Genomic DNA, 12396 nt, shown 5'->3' on the forward strand with positions numbered 1-12396 from the left:
GGGGCCACCCCACCTTCCAGCCTCAGAGCCACTCTTGCTCTGCTCAGAGGAGGGGACATGCCTCCAGCTCCACACTGTGCCATGTCTGGTCTCCTCTGTCCCCTGGGACCCACCCCATGACCGTAGCCTAGGCCTGAAACTTCTATATGGCCCTCTCCATGGGGCTCCAGCCAAATCCCCCAAACAAATATCTTGGTATCCACAGTCATCCCCCCATTCTGACTCCTCAGGCAGATCAACTCACCTCCATCCAAATCATCTCATGTAAATTGGTAGGAGATCTCTATCCCCACCCGGAGTTGGGGCACCAGGGGTTGGCACAGCCCAGGTTCCAACCAGCTCCAAAGTGTCTGGTTGCTCTGGGGACATCATGAGTTCCTAGTGGGGATCTGCCTTACTCCTTTCTCTCTGCATCCTACCCAGCGTGCTGTGCATGCTGGCAGCTAGCATGTAGTAGGTACTCAGGAAATGCCTATCAAATTGAGCCATTTGCTGGTTTCCCACGGAATTTCTTGGAAGTGTGGTCTTTGCCTCCCGTAAGCTAATATCAATAACAACCCTGGCTGTCATTATGGAGAGCTTTCAGTGTATGAGCCAAGCACCACATATGCCCCTTGGAATCCTTCCAGAAACCCTGATGGGGCCCTTTCTCCTTTCCCTCCACTTCATTTAACAGATGAGGAAACAGATGAGCAGTGAGAATCCACATCAGGCCAGGTGGTCTGGCCCCACTTCCTTCTGAATGCCCAGGTTCTGCCACCTCCCAGGTTGGGGTGGTGCTGGAGGAAGGCAGCAGGGCCAAGGCTGGGGCTGGGAACAGAAGAACCTTCTGGCAATGACCACCACAAAGCTGCTGGCTGTGGGGATTTCAAGTGATTCTGAAAGTACATTCCATGGCCACTAGTCTGAGTTTAGGTCACTCTGAATGAACTGAGAGGTCAAAGTGGAAATCCCCCTGCTATGTGTGACCAGCCCTGTGTCATTTAGAAACAAGAGACTCTGTGTCTGAGACATGTGGGGAGGTCAGTTTGCCCAGCTCCTTGCTTTGGTCAGAACTTTAGATTCTTTCTTCCTAGGAGGAAGGGTCACCAGGTGCCATACATTTCCCAATCACCGCCTGTGTACCTGTATTCCCCATCATTCCACCTGAACTCATGACAGCAAGCCAGCAGGGGATGCATCGCTGGCCCCATTTCTCAGATGAAAAAGCTGAGGCTCAGAGAGATGAAGTAGTGGAATCAAGGTAATGCCATTGTTAAGCTGGAGTTCAAAGCCGCAGCAGTCTGATTGCAAAGATGTTGAAGGAATTTTCACAATATGAGCACGCCAATGTAAACAACACCCAGCCAACACAGGAGATCAGAGACAAAGCTCAGAGCCTCCAGGGAAGCACCCTTTCCTGCAAACCTTCGGTAACTCTGAGCTTCCTCTTTGATGCCTTCTGCATATTCTGGTGGATGGAACCCAGGCCATGGGACTGTGGCAGTGAGTGGAGCTTTGAAGCGAGGGATGGGAGGAGGGGAGGATTCCATCACTGGCTGAAAGGACAGGCTTCCCCCTTGGGGATACCCCTTAGGAGATGGGGTCCACCTTCTTCTCTTCTGCAGTGAGGTGGGGGAAGCCAGTTCCAAACTCAGGCCAATTCTCACTTCCACCTCCATCAGTGTGGGGAGGGCAAGAAAGTATGGTGGAGCCCCTGGGTCGAATAGTTCATCTGTAACATGGAGATTAGGGCAGTATCTACCCTTACGTTACGATGTGTGAACCATTTAGAGCAGTGCCCAGCTCACAATAAGGGTGACTCTGGCAGATCTGTGTTCAGACCCAAATTCCCTGTGTACCAGCTATGTGACCCTAGACAACTTTCTAACCTCTCTGAGCCTCACTTTCCTCACCTATAAAATGGGAATAGCAGTATCTTCCTCAAGGTGCAGTTGTGAAAATTAAATGAGATAGCAACCCAGTGCCCAACACACAGTAGAGTCTCAGCCAATGGTAAATATTCCTAACAGAATTTGCACGCCAGCATCTAAGGCCCTCCTGCTCCTTTCCACCTGCCACCAGGAGATCTTGACGGGTTGCAGTCTAATGGTATCATCAAGTGTTTTTCCTACCATTTCCAGGGAAGTAAAAGCACACAGAACTTACTAACAAGTCCCGAGGAATGACCAGGCCCAGTGGAAACTCCTATGTGCTGATGGGAACAGAAGCAAGAGAGTTTCTAAATTCCTACAGACTTCAGAGAATGGAAGAGGCTTAAAACCTTTCTCTGTTCCACCCCAGCAATTCCACTTCTGGATACCTATTTTAAAGCAAATACCCTTTGGGGCACCCGGGTAGCTCAGTGGGTTAAGCCTCTGCCTTCAGTCAGGTCATGATCTCAGGGTCCTGGGATCAAGCTCCGTGTTGGGCTCTCGACAGGGAGCCTGCTTTCCCCCTTTCTCTCTGCCTACTGCTTTGCCTACTTGTGATTTCTCTCTCTGTCAAATAAATAAATAAAATCTTAAAAAAATAATAAAGCAAATACCCTTTAAACATAGACAAAGCTTTAACATCCCAGTGTTAACCATAATAATGAGTGTGTGTGTGGAGGGGTGACCTGAAAGTCATGATAAGGAAAAAAACAATCAATAAAAACAGACCCAGAAATGACCCCAATGACAGAATTAGTAGATAGAGCTATTAGAACACTTATAATAACAATATTCCTTGTGCTTAAGACAGGAAAATCTAGAGATTTTTTTTTTTAAACCCAGATCAAATTTCTAGCGAAAAACAAATACACTCAGAGGAAAGGAACAGTGGATAGCACTAAGGCAGATTTGACAACACAGAAGAAAAGGCAAGTTGTTTTCTGTTCATTGAAGCAGGAATGGTACTGTTAAAGATGGTGGTGATGGTGGGAACCATCATAACTACCTTCTGTTGATCTCCAGCTTTGGACCAAGCCCCATTCACCTACCATGTTGTTTAATTCCTGCAACAGGCCTGTGAAGTAGGTACTGTCATTGTTCCCATTTTACACATGAGGAAGAGGAAGACATGATGTTCCAGGGAGGCAGCTGGAGCTCCAGGGAGTTTAGCCTTAACCCAGGTGGTCTGGATTTGAACACCACCTCCCACCCTCTTCACCTCCATGAAATGCTACACGGCCCGAGCTGTGGTCTCTGTGGTGGCCTTCTTTCCACAGGTGGGGCCCGGTACAGTGTGCTGGATGCACATGGTCTCTAAACCCCATAGGGATCAGAGAAGGGAGAGACTATTGTCCTCATATTGTCCCCACCAGCGAATGAGGAAACCAAGACTCATGTAGGGGGAGCAATTGGCTCAGAGTGCCTGTGTTGGTAAGAGAAGGAGCCAGAATTTGAAGCAGGTCCCTCTGGCCCCAAACCTATCCTTTCAGGTGTGCCCTGGGGTCTCAGGACATGTCAGAGACAGTGGTTCTGAGGCCTCTTTGTAGCATGAATGGTATGTCTTCTCTCCCATTAGGGAAAAGCCTCTGGAATCAACAAGGAACCTGTGGTCCTTGCTGGTTTTGCTCCTACCCAAATGATAACTAGATAGGGAGAAGCTGGAATTCTGAGAGGTACCCACATCCCCATCAGGAGCCTGTATCTGGAGGACAGTATGGTGAAGTCCCACACTGAGAGCAGTGTAAGGGAATGACCACAGAGCCCATGACAGGAAGGCATGTCGCAGAAAATGCCAGGACATATGGTGAGCTTACTGCTTGCTTATTTTGCATGAAGATTATTTTCTCACAGATGAAGTGGTCGGTTGGTGACTGAGTCAAGGAACAAAGGAAAAAAATTAGACTCGAGAAAGAACTCTCAGCAGTGACTCTAACTGGCACGTTTTTTTGGGTGAATTGGCAGCAAGGTCAGTCTGAGGACTATGTCCTTGAGAACCATTTAACAGGCATGGGAGAAAACGAATCTCTACTACCAGTGGACCCTCTATTAAAACTTGAAAGGTTACCAGTGGAGTGTTTGTGGGAGATCATCTCTAGAACGCCTGCCACCAGCACCTGCACCCTAGCTGGGCTGAGTCCATACCATCAGCCATGTTAGGATTCTTCTACACAAACAGAGGCAGACCCACAGAGTAAAATGTCAACACCCATCAACTGCCTTCAAATTGTGCCCATGCTGTGACGCTCAAGTTCACTTTAGGAACAGATCCTCTGAATTAATTCTGGACACGAACTGAGATCTAGCCTCCAAGATGTCTCTCACTGTACCCCTGTATGGACTAGAATAGTATTACAAAAATAAATGAGTGGAAACAACCCATATATCCATCAATAGGGGATTCATTAAATGTACAGCAGAGATGTGTAAAGGAATACAGAGTTGCCTTGCCAACTGTTACCACCAAAGAATCCTTAATGACATAGAAATAGGTTCAAGCTATATGGGTCAATGAAAAGACAAAGGACTACTTGTAACATTTTTCTAATCTGGAAAGGGAAAAGTGTGGAAAGGTCTGTAAAGCCATAGAACCAGAAGAACAGACACAAAAGGTTAATGGTAGAAATAACTCAGGTGCCTCTCAGTGGGTGAAGGAAGTTGATGGGGTAGAGATACCAAGATGAGATAGGATTTAGCCGTGAAAAGAAGGCCGTCTGGCCATTTGTGACAACATGAATGGACCTTGAGGACATTATGCTAAGTGAGATAAGTCAGAGAGAGAAAGACAAATACTGTTTGATCTCACTTATCTGTGGAGTCTGAAAAAGCCAAACGCAGGGGGCACCTGGTTGGCTCAGGCAGTAAAGCATGAAATTCTCAATCTCAAATCCAGGGTTAGTAGTTCAAGCCCACATGAGGCATGGAAACTACTTTAAAAAAAAAAAAAAAAAAAAAAAAACTTCATAAAAACAGAGAGTAAAATGGTGGTTACCAGGAGACAGGGAGGAGCGAAAATAGGACAGGTAATGTTACAAGCAAAAGCTTGCAAAAGTAGTAAATAAGTCCTAGAGATCAAATGCACAGTCTAGAGAATACAGACAACAATATTGCATTGTAATCACTCAACTTGCTAAAAGATTAGATCTTTATTCCAACCACTAAAAAGAAATTATAATTCTATGATGTGACGGAGGTACTAATTATTGCTAAATTGGCAGTCATGGTGTAATATATTAATGTATCCACTCAACATGTTATACACCTGAAATTTACACAATGTTATATGTCAAATAGATTTCAATCAAAAAAAAAAAAGGGGAATGGTGTATACCGGATTCACAAGCGATTTTAAATTGTTTTGTCTATGATTTTCAAGTCTCCTCCACTGAATGTGTTCATTTTGCAATCAAAAGGTTTAAAAAAAAAACTGGTATTAAAAATAAAACCCATAAAATTCCCCGTTGCTAAAAACAGGAAATGGAAAGAGTGTGCCAGATGCCAGAGCTGGGAAGGACAGGGGTGGGCTCTGCCGGGTGGGGTGACTCTGATATAAAAGTCTGCCTGTATGGAAAGGTACTTCCAGCAGCTGCATCCACTGCTCTGTGCTGGGACCATGGAGCTTCCCCTGCTGTGCACACTGCTGGTGTTTGCTGGTGAGCTGGGAAGGGAAGGTGGGACATGAGTGGGCGCTGTATCTTCTTCCTCAACTGAGCCTCTGCTCTGATCCCCTGTGCTGGTCCCCAGTCCTCAACCCTTCTGCCCCTGCAAGGAGCCAGCAGCAGTGGCTGGTCCCCTAGAACGCTGGCTTTGGCTGGGGAGCTCTGGGCTGCCACGCCGTGCAGCGTGCCTCTGGTCTGCCATGAGGCTCAGACATTGGGACCAGCTAAGCAGGTGCCTGCAGGACTTTGGACACAAGTCACGGAAAAGGATCTCCCCGCTTCACCCTGCTCCCCTTTGTCACCTTGACCAGATAATAATGATCTTTCACTTACACACAGCACCATGTACTTTTAGAACCCTTTCTTTCATGTTCATTGTCTCCTTCGAACCTGGGAAGAGGGTCCTGTTGATGGTGGTTGGGAGATGGGGCGGTTTCCATTCAATCTTGCACAGATCATGTAAAAATGTGCTTGCTAGCAAATCGGTGTTTTTGTTTCTCAATCCATCCAAGTATCCAGTGTTAGAAAGGATTTGTACTTTAAAGTGGGGCTTTATATAATCCTGGGACTACTAAATTTTTTTAGAGGAACACATCTCCAGGGCTACAGCAAAAACCATCGGAGGAAATCGCAGTCAAGCTACAGGAACTCATCTCTCAGACATAAAGAAGCAATACACTGGAGAGATAAAATACACAGGCGAGCCTGCATTCAAATGCTGTCTTCTGGCAGGATGACCTTAGCCAAGTCACCCCACCTTTCTATGTCCTCACCTATAAAATGGACACAATAACACCCTCTTCATAAGGTTGTTAGGACTTTGAAGAGACAATGTATCCAAAGGGTTTAGCAAGTGGGATTAATAATGAGCAAACAATAGCTTCACCCACGGCACGGCACGTGCGTGATGAGCTGATAGCCGTGTAACTCTTGGGGGAGGGGCGCCCATCCCCCTTGGTGGCAGCAAAGGATAGAAAGACTGCCAGGACAGGAATTACTGACAAGCTAAGCCAGTTCACCAAAGGCCTCATGACCCCACATGGAGCTCCTCGGGGTCTCAGAGCTGGTTTCTCCTGACTCTAAAATTATAAGAAATAAGACTATCATACCAAAGCATTCTGAACCAAAGCTCAACTTACAGCTTGCCTGGCAAGGAAAACTACGTCATTCAAGTGTGAGTTTATTTGTGTATTGCTAAGCTGACATGGAAAGAGCCAGACTTGGGGCAGAAAGAGGGACGAGGTAGACCAGAAAGGCAAGATTCTGAATTCAGGTCCCTGGTTCAATGCACAAGGTGGGTGGTAAGTCCGTTGTGGCTTGCCTCCGGTTTCCTTAGCCCACAAACTGGGCTTCCGGTGGGCCTGGGATAGGGGATGGGTCATTAGTCCCCTCAAGGCTTAGCAAGGGTGTCCAGTGGGAGCCACCGTGTCAAACAGGAGTAACAACATGGGTTCTTGTACATTGAGGGGACACACCGGGGACAGAACGGACCTGCAAGTACCGGACACCCCCGGTCACTTTTAGCTGCAGCCCAAGGCAACCTGCTGGGGATCTCACCCTTGGCCCATTGCACGATCCCCTCCCAAATCCCCTCTTCCCACCTCCCCCTCCCCCAATTTAGGGCTCACTCCCAGGTGAGCCACGGGAGTGCTTTTTTCTGTAGCTTTCTCTAAGGGAGGTGGGGGAGAGGGTGTGCAAGGCGGGATGCAGGGAGAAGGGTGAGTCTTCCTGTCACAGACTGGAAACTCAGTGCAGAAGCAGGAAATGGTGCCAAGCTGCCTGGGGTTTCAGTCCTAGCTCCTCCATGTACTGGCCACTGTGACCCAGTATGAGGCTCGAGCTGCTCATCTATAAAGTGGGCATTAAGCATAGTTCTTGTTGTACTAATGTCAGTTTCTTAGTTCCCAAAAGTACACCGTAATTACGTAAGCTGATCATAACTTCAAAGGGAAGGCGAGGGGTGTATAAGATCGCTTTGTAACTCCTTGCAACTTTTCTGTACCTCTAGAAAGTACCAAAATAAAAAGAGTATTTATTGGGTGGGGAGGATGAGTATTTATCTCACAGGCTGAATGAAGTCAGTAAATGACTACATGAGCACCTGGTTGGCTCAGTCGGTTAAGCATCCCAGGGTCCTGGGATCAAGTCCTGCTGTGGGCTTCTTGCTCAGCAGGAAGCCTGCTTCTCCCTCTGCCTCTCCCTCTGCCCCTTCCCCCTGCTCGAGCTCTCCCTCTCTCTTTAAAACAAAACAAAACAAAAAACATAATAAACACTCACTATTGTTGTATTTTTAACAGCCATAGTGCATAGTGGCTGTTGTCATTTTATTATCCAAGGTCACTGGTTTGGTCCAACCGGGCACAGGTGCCAGGCCTGTGGTCCGCTGGCCACCTCTGACGTCCATGTCCTCTCTTTGTTGCTGGGCTCTTTGGCAGGTGTGATTCCAACCCAGGGCGGGATCTTGAACCTGTACAAGATGATCAAACAGATGACCGGGATGACACCCCTCATCTCCTACTGGTCCTATGGCTGTCACTGTGGACCTGGGGGCAAAGGTCAACCCAAAGATGCCACAGACAGGTAATCCCTTCACAGGTAGGGCGGCGGTGGCCGTCCTGTCCTGTCTGCACCCCAGGACTCTCCCCTTTCCTGTTCTCCCATGTATTCATTCCATGAATTCATTTTGTGGTCTGTTCTAGCAACCCTGCTGAGGCCCGGTACCGTCCAGGCCTTCCTGGAGCTTGCCTTCTGGCTGGTTCTGCAGAGTCTCCGAAGGCCCCCTGCCCTTCCAACCCTGATCTAGTTAGAATACCCACACGCACTCCCTGCTGCCACTGCATGCTGTTTTTTTAAAAAAAATTCCTAAAAAAAAATTAAAAAATAAAAAATAAAAAAAAATTTAAAAAAATTCCTACTTTTTTGCCACTGTCTCGTGCAATCTTCACCAGGCCCCCTGGGGAATTGGCCAGGAGGGAAGAGAGCCATCCAGGTCCAGGGTCACTTCCCTCATCCACCACTTACAGGCTGTGTGGCCCTGGGCATGTGGCTTGACCTCCTTGAGTCTGTTTCTTCATTTGTGAAATGGGGATTATACTAGTGCCCCCATCACAGGGTAGTAGTGAAGATGAAGAGAGTATTCACACACGAAACACGTGCCTGGCTCACAGGAAGCCCTCAATAGGCCTTAGCTAGTGCACTCTCCATAGCATGCGCTCAGTTTCCCCCTCATGCAGCCGTGCTCCCTGTCTGACCCTCCTCCTGTCCTCTCTCTCCAGGTGCTGTCAGAACCATGACTGCTGCTATGCTAACCTGAGGCAGCACCGGTGCCATGTCCACACAGACCACTACAACTACACCTTCTCCCACGGAGACATCCAGTGCCGTGAGTGCCAGGGGTCTCGGGTTTGGAGTTAGAGGCTGAGGAAGGGAGGTCTGGCGCTTACTGCCTTCACGTGCTGTGTGACAGTACACAAGTCACTCAAGCTGTCTGTTTTTCTCGAATGTCCAGCGACAGTAGCGGGGCTCTGGAGGAATGGGGCTGGGAGTAGGGAGAGGTCCAATGGGCGTTTGGATCTGGAAGGGCGGCAGACCTCAGCTTGGATCCCAGAGCCACAATCAACCAGCTGTGTGACCTTGAACACATTGCTTAACCCCTCGGAGCATCAGTATTCTCATCCGTAAACTCAGGATGATAAGAGCATTCTACTCCCTAAAGGTAATTCCAGAGCTAAAATGAGAGCAGAAGGAATGAGCCTCACACAGGTCTGCTACCAGGCGCGTGCTCAGATCAATCACTTGGGCTAAGTAAGGTATCATTGTTACAACTTACATCGTTACTGGTCCTCAGAGCAGCCCGGCCACGAGCAGCATCACCCTGATGATCTCCATTTTACAGACAAGGAAATTGAGGCCAGAGGGAAGAAGTGTTTGTCCAGGGTCACCCAGCTGCAGGTGACAGAGCCTGGGCTAGACCTCGGGTCCCCCCCGCTCGCCCCGGCCCTGGGCCCCTGCCTGGAGACAGCGGGCAGCTCCCAGAGCTGGGAATCAAGTGGGCTTATCACATCACTGCCTATTCATTGAAGGCTTAATAATAATAGCAACAGGGGTGTTTCGGTGGCTCAGTCAGTTAAGCATCTGCCTTTGGCTCAGGTCATGGTCTCGGGGTCTGGAATCAACCCTCATGTCGGGCTCCCTGCTCAGCGGGTAGTCTGCTTGTCCCTCTCCCTCTGCCCCTCCTTCCCCTCATGCTCACTGTCACTCTATTCTCTCTCTCAAATAAATAAATAAAATCTTTCAATAATGACAATAGCAATAATAATAGCCAACATTAATTGAGCACCTACTGTGTGCTGAGCGCTTTGCTTCTCCTGTACTCTCAGCAGCCCCAAGGCCAGCCCTTACCTTCATCCCAAGGACAGATAGTGAAACTGATGCACCAAGGTCCGTTCAGCCTTAGTCTCTGCACATGCTGTCCTCTCTGCCTGGAGCACACCCCCTCGGCCGTCGTGGCTTTCCGCAGGGGGAGCAGACCCCTCCCACCTCAGCTCAAATGGCTCTTGGTGCTGAGTCCCCTTCCCCTATTTTACTGTCTTGTAGCCCCTGCGTCATCCCTTACTTCCGCAAGGAACAGGCCATGATCCCCATTTCTGTGCTTCTCGAATATCTGCCCCCCTCCGGAAGTGTAAACCGTATGCGTCAGTTCAGGTCAGTCCTGTCCCCCTAGGGCCTGCCACAGAATGGGTGCTCAATTGTCTAGTAAATGGATGAATAAATGAATAAAGGAGCAAGGCACCCAGGGAGGTCACCGTACGTGCCCAAGGTCATGCGGATAGAGCCCAAGCAGCTGGGCAGGGTACTCTAGCTGAGCAAAGACAGGGCTGCCTTCAGAAGCTCCCTCCAGGCACCCTAAGGCCACCCTGGGCTCTGCCTCGGGAAGGAATAGACACTGAGCTCTGTACTCCTCCACCTGCAGCGGACAAGGCGAGCTGGTGCGAGCAGCAGCTGTGCGCCTGTGACAAGATGGTGGCCCTCTGCCTGAAGCAGAACCTGGACACCTATCAGAAGCACCTGCGTTACTACTGGCGTCCCCGCTGCAAAGGCCAGACCCCCATGTGCTAGGAGTAGCCCAGCCTGCTGCCCTGCACTCCCTCCTCCGTTCCTCAGCATCTCTGGCTCTGGAACTCCACCCTTACCCCAGCATCAGACCCCCTCCACTGGCCTGGGAGGGTCTCAACCACACCTCACCCTCCTTCTTATTCTTGGACCTTCCAAATCTTTCTGGCTGAGGCAGACGCTCCTTCTGAGCGTGGATTAAGATCTGAGAAGAAGCCAAGTCCAGGAAGCCCCCTAGGGATGGTGTTTGTGCTGAAGCTGCAGGTGTTAGGGGTGGGGACTTGGGGGCCCTGGTGTGGCGGGTCCTCCCTGTCACTCGCCAGCCCGAGTCTCCCCCTGTCCGACACACTGTCCAAGCTGCAGCTGGGATGGCCTCTCTGAAGGGCAATGCTGATCCTTCTGTCCACATGGCTCTACTTCTTAAAACCCAAAGCCCCCCACTGCCCCCGCCCCAGGGAGGACCTCTCACAGAGTTTGGGACCCGCATTGTCCACCACTATGTCACTCTCCCAAACTAGGCTGGGCGGTCCTTGTGGGAAGCACCCATGACCGTTTTGGACTTGTTGCATCTGTGCACCCAAAGTCGTGCCCAGGATCAAGAAGGAACTCCATGAATCCCTCTGGAGCTAAAGGCCAGATGAAGCTGCCTGGTCCTCTTGCTCCAGACCCAGGTCCGCACACACACCTGGTGTCCTCTCCTGCTTCCAGGAGCTTTCTCAGGCTGGAACTTTGGCGGAGCTCTCCTCCTGCCATCCCCAGGTGGCCAAGCCCCACCAAGGCTCCTCAGGGTCCCAGGGCCACTTGCAACAGAAGCCTCCCCTGGCTGACTCCTCCTTGGCTCTGAGGGCTTGTTCCGTCCTCCAAACCCACATAGCACTTTACGGGTCTGTAATCTACCAGGTTTGATCTTAAGTGGGATATAACATCTGGCCTTTTCTGATCCCCTCCCACTGGACTAGAGCTCCTGGAGGACAGGGGCTTTGTCTCTCATCTTTATTTCCTCTGCTCCCTGAAATAGCAAAGGGGCTTGATTAATGCTCATAGACAAATGAGCCCATGATGGATGGATGGAGGTTGTGGTAGATGCTTCTAGTACCCCACCCAGATCCCCACCGGGCCCTTTCCCCAATATCCCCAGATGTTTGGCTGCTGTGTGCTCACATCTGTCTCCTCCTCCTTGTCTGCTGGGAGCTACCACCCCTCCCACCCTGCTCACCTCTAACCAGTGCCTAGAGAGTGTAATACCAGAAGGACGTAACTGACTAGCCCCAGCCTCCCTGCAGGACCACCGGGCGGCATGGAAGCAGGCTGAGGCCAGACGTCTGGAACAACTCTTTGCTTAGCTTCATAGCCTGGTCTGGCCTGTTTCCCTTGCTGCCTTACAGGTTTCTCCTGAGAGCATGCCCTCAATAAATCGCTCACTTGCACAAGAATCCTGTCTCAGGCTCAGCTTCTGGGGAAACTGACTTGTGATGGGGGGATGGATGGACGGGTGGATGAACAGACGGGTGGATGGATGGACGGGTGGATGAATGGACGGGTGGATGGATGGACGGGTGGATGGATGGATGGATGGATGGGAGGTTTCTTCATGTAAGGATCTGTCATGTATATGTAATTAGCTGTGTCCCCAGCAACAGGGCTGGAGTACCAGGAGCTTCTGGCCCTCCAGCCTGTGACACACATAAGTGAAACAACTGTCAAAGCACGTTTCC

The 12396-nt window shown here is 49.9% G+C and overlaps 1 protein-coding gene across 2 annotated transcripts; it reads left to right on the forward strand.

Moving 5' to 3' along the window:
• The first annotated feature begins 5465 nt into the window (after nucleotides 1-5465).
• On the forward strand, nucleotides 5466-12114 carry PLA2G2D (phospholipase A2 group IID). 2 transcript variants are annotated; one of them, XR_007127004.1, is made up of 5 exons: nucleotides 5466-5563; nucleotides 8005-8149; nucleotides 8845-8951; nucleotides 10166-10273; nucleotides 10542-10606. XR_007127004.1 is itself a non-coding variant. In XM_047728345.1 (4 exons), the coding sequence occupies exons 1-4, from the start codon at nucleotides 5476-5478 to the stop codon at nucleotides 10685-10687; spliced, it is 486 nt and encodes a 161-aa protein (XP_047584301.1). In that variant the 5' UTR covers nucleotides 5468-5475; the 3' UTR covers nucleotides 10688-12114. The 2 variants fall into 2 exon arrangements, 1 of the variants encoding a protein (XP_047584301.1); XM_047728345.1 differs by lacking the exon at nucleotides 10166-10273 and having other exon boundaries at nucleotides 5468-5563; nucleotides 10542-12114.
• Nucleotides 12115-12396: the final 282 nt, after the last annotated feature.

The sequence above is a fragment of the Lutra lutra genome, chromosome 4 (genome assembly GCF_902655055.1).
Source record: "Lutra lutra chromosome 4, mLutLut1.2, whole genome shotgun sequence".
Lineage (NCBI taxonomy): Eukaryota > Metazoa > Chordata > Mammalia > Carnivora > Mustelidae > Lutra > Lutra lutra.

Excerpts from the sequence above, each read along its gene's own strand:
- PLA2G2D (XM_047728345.1), top strand. The coding sequence starts at position 5,476 with ATGGAAAGGTACTTCCAGCAGCTGCATCCACTGCTCTGTGCTGGGACC. Across the intron at positions 8,150-8,844 it reads CCCAAAGATGCCACAGACAG|GTGCTGTCAGAACCATGACT; the intron begins GTAATCCCTTCA and ends CTCTCTCTCCAG. Across the intron at positions 8,952-10,541 it reads CCACGGAGACATCCAGTGCC|CGGACAAGGCGAGCTGGTGC; the intron begins GTGAGTGCCAGG and ends CTCCACCTGCAG.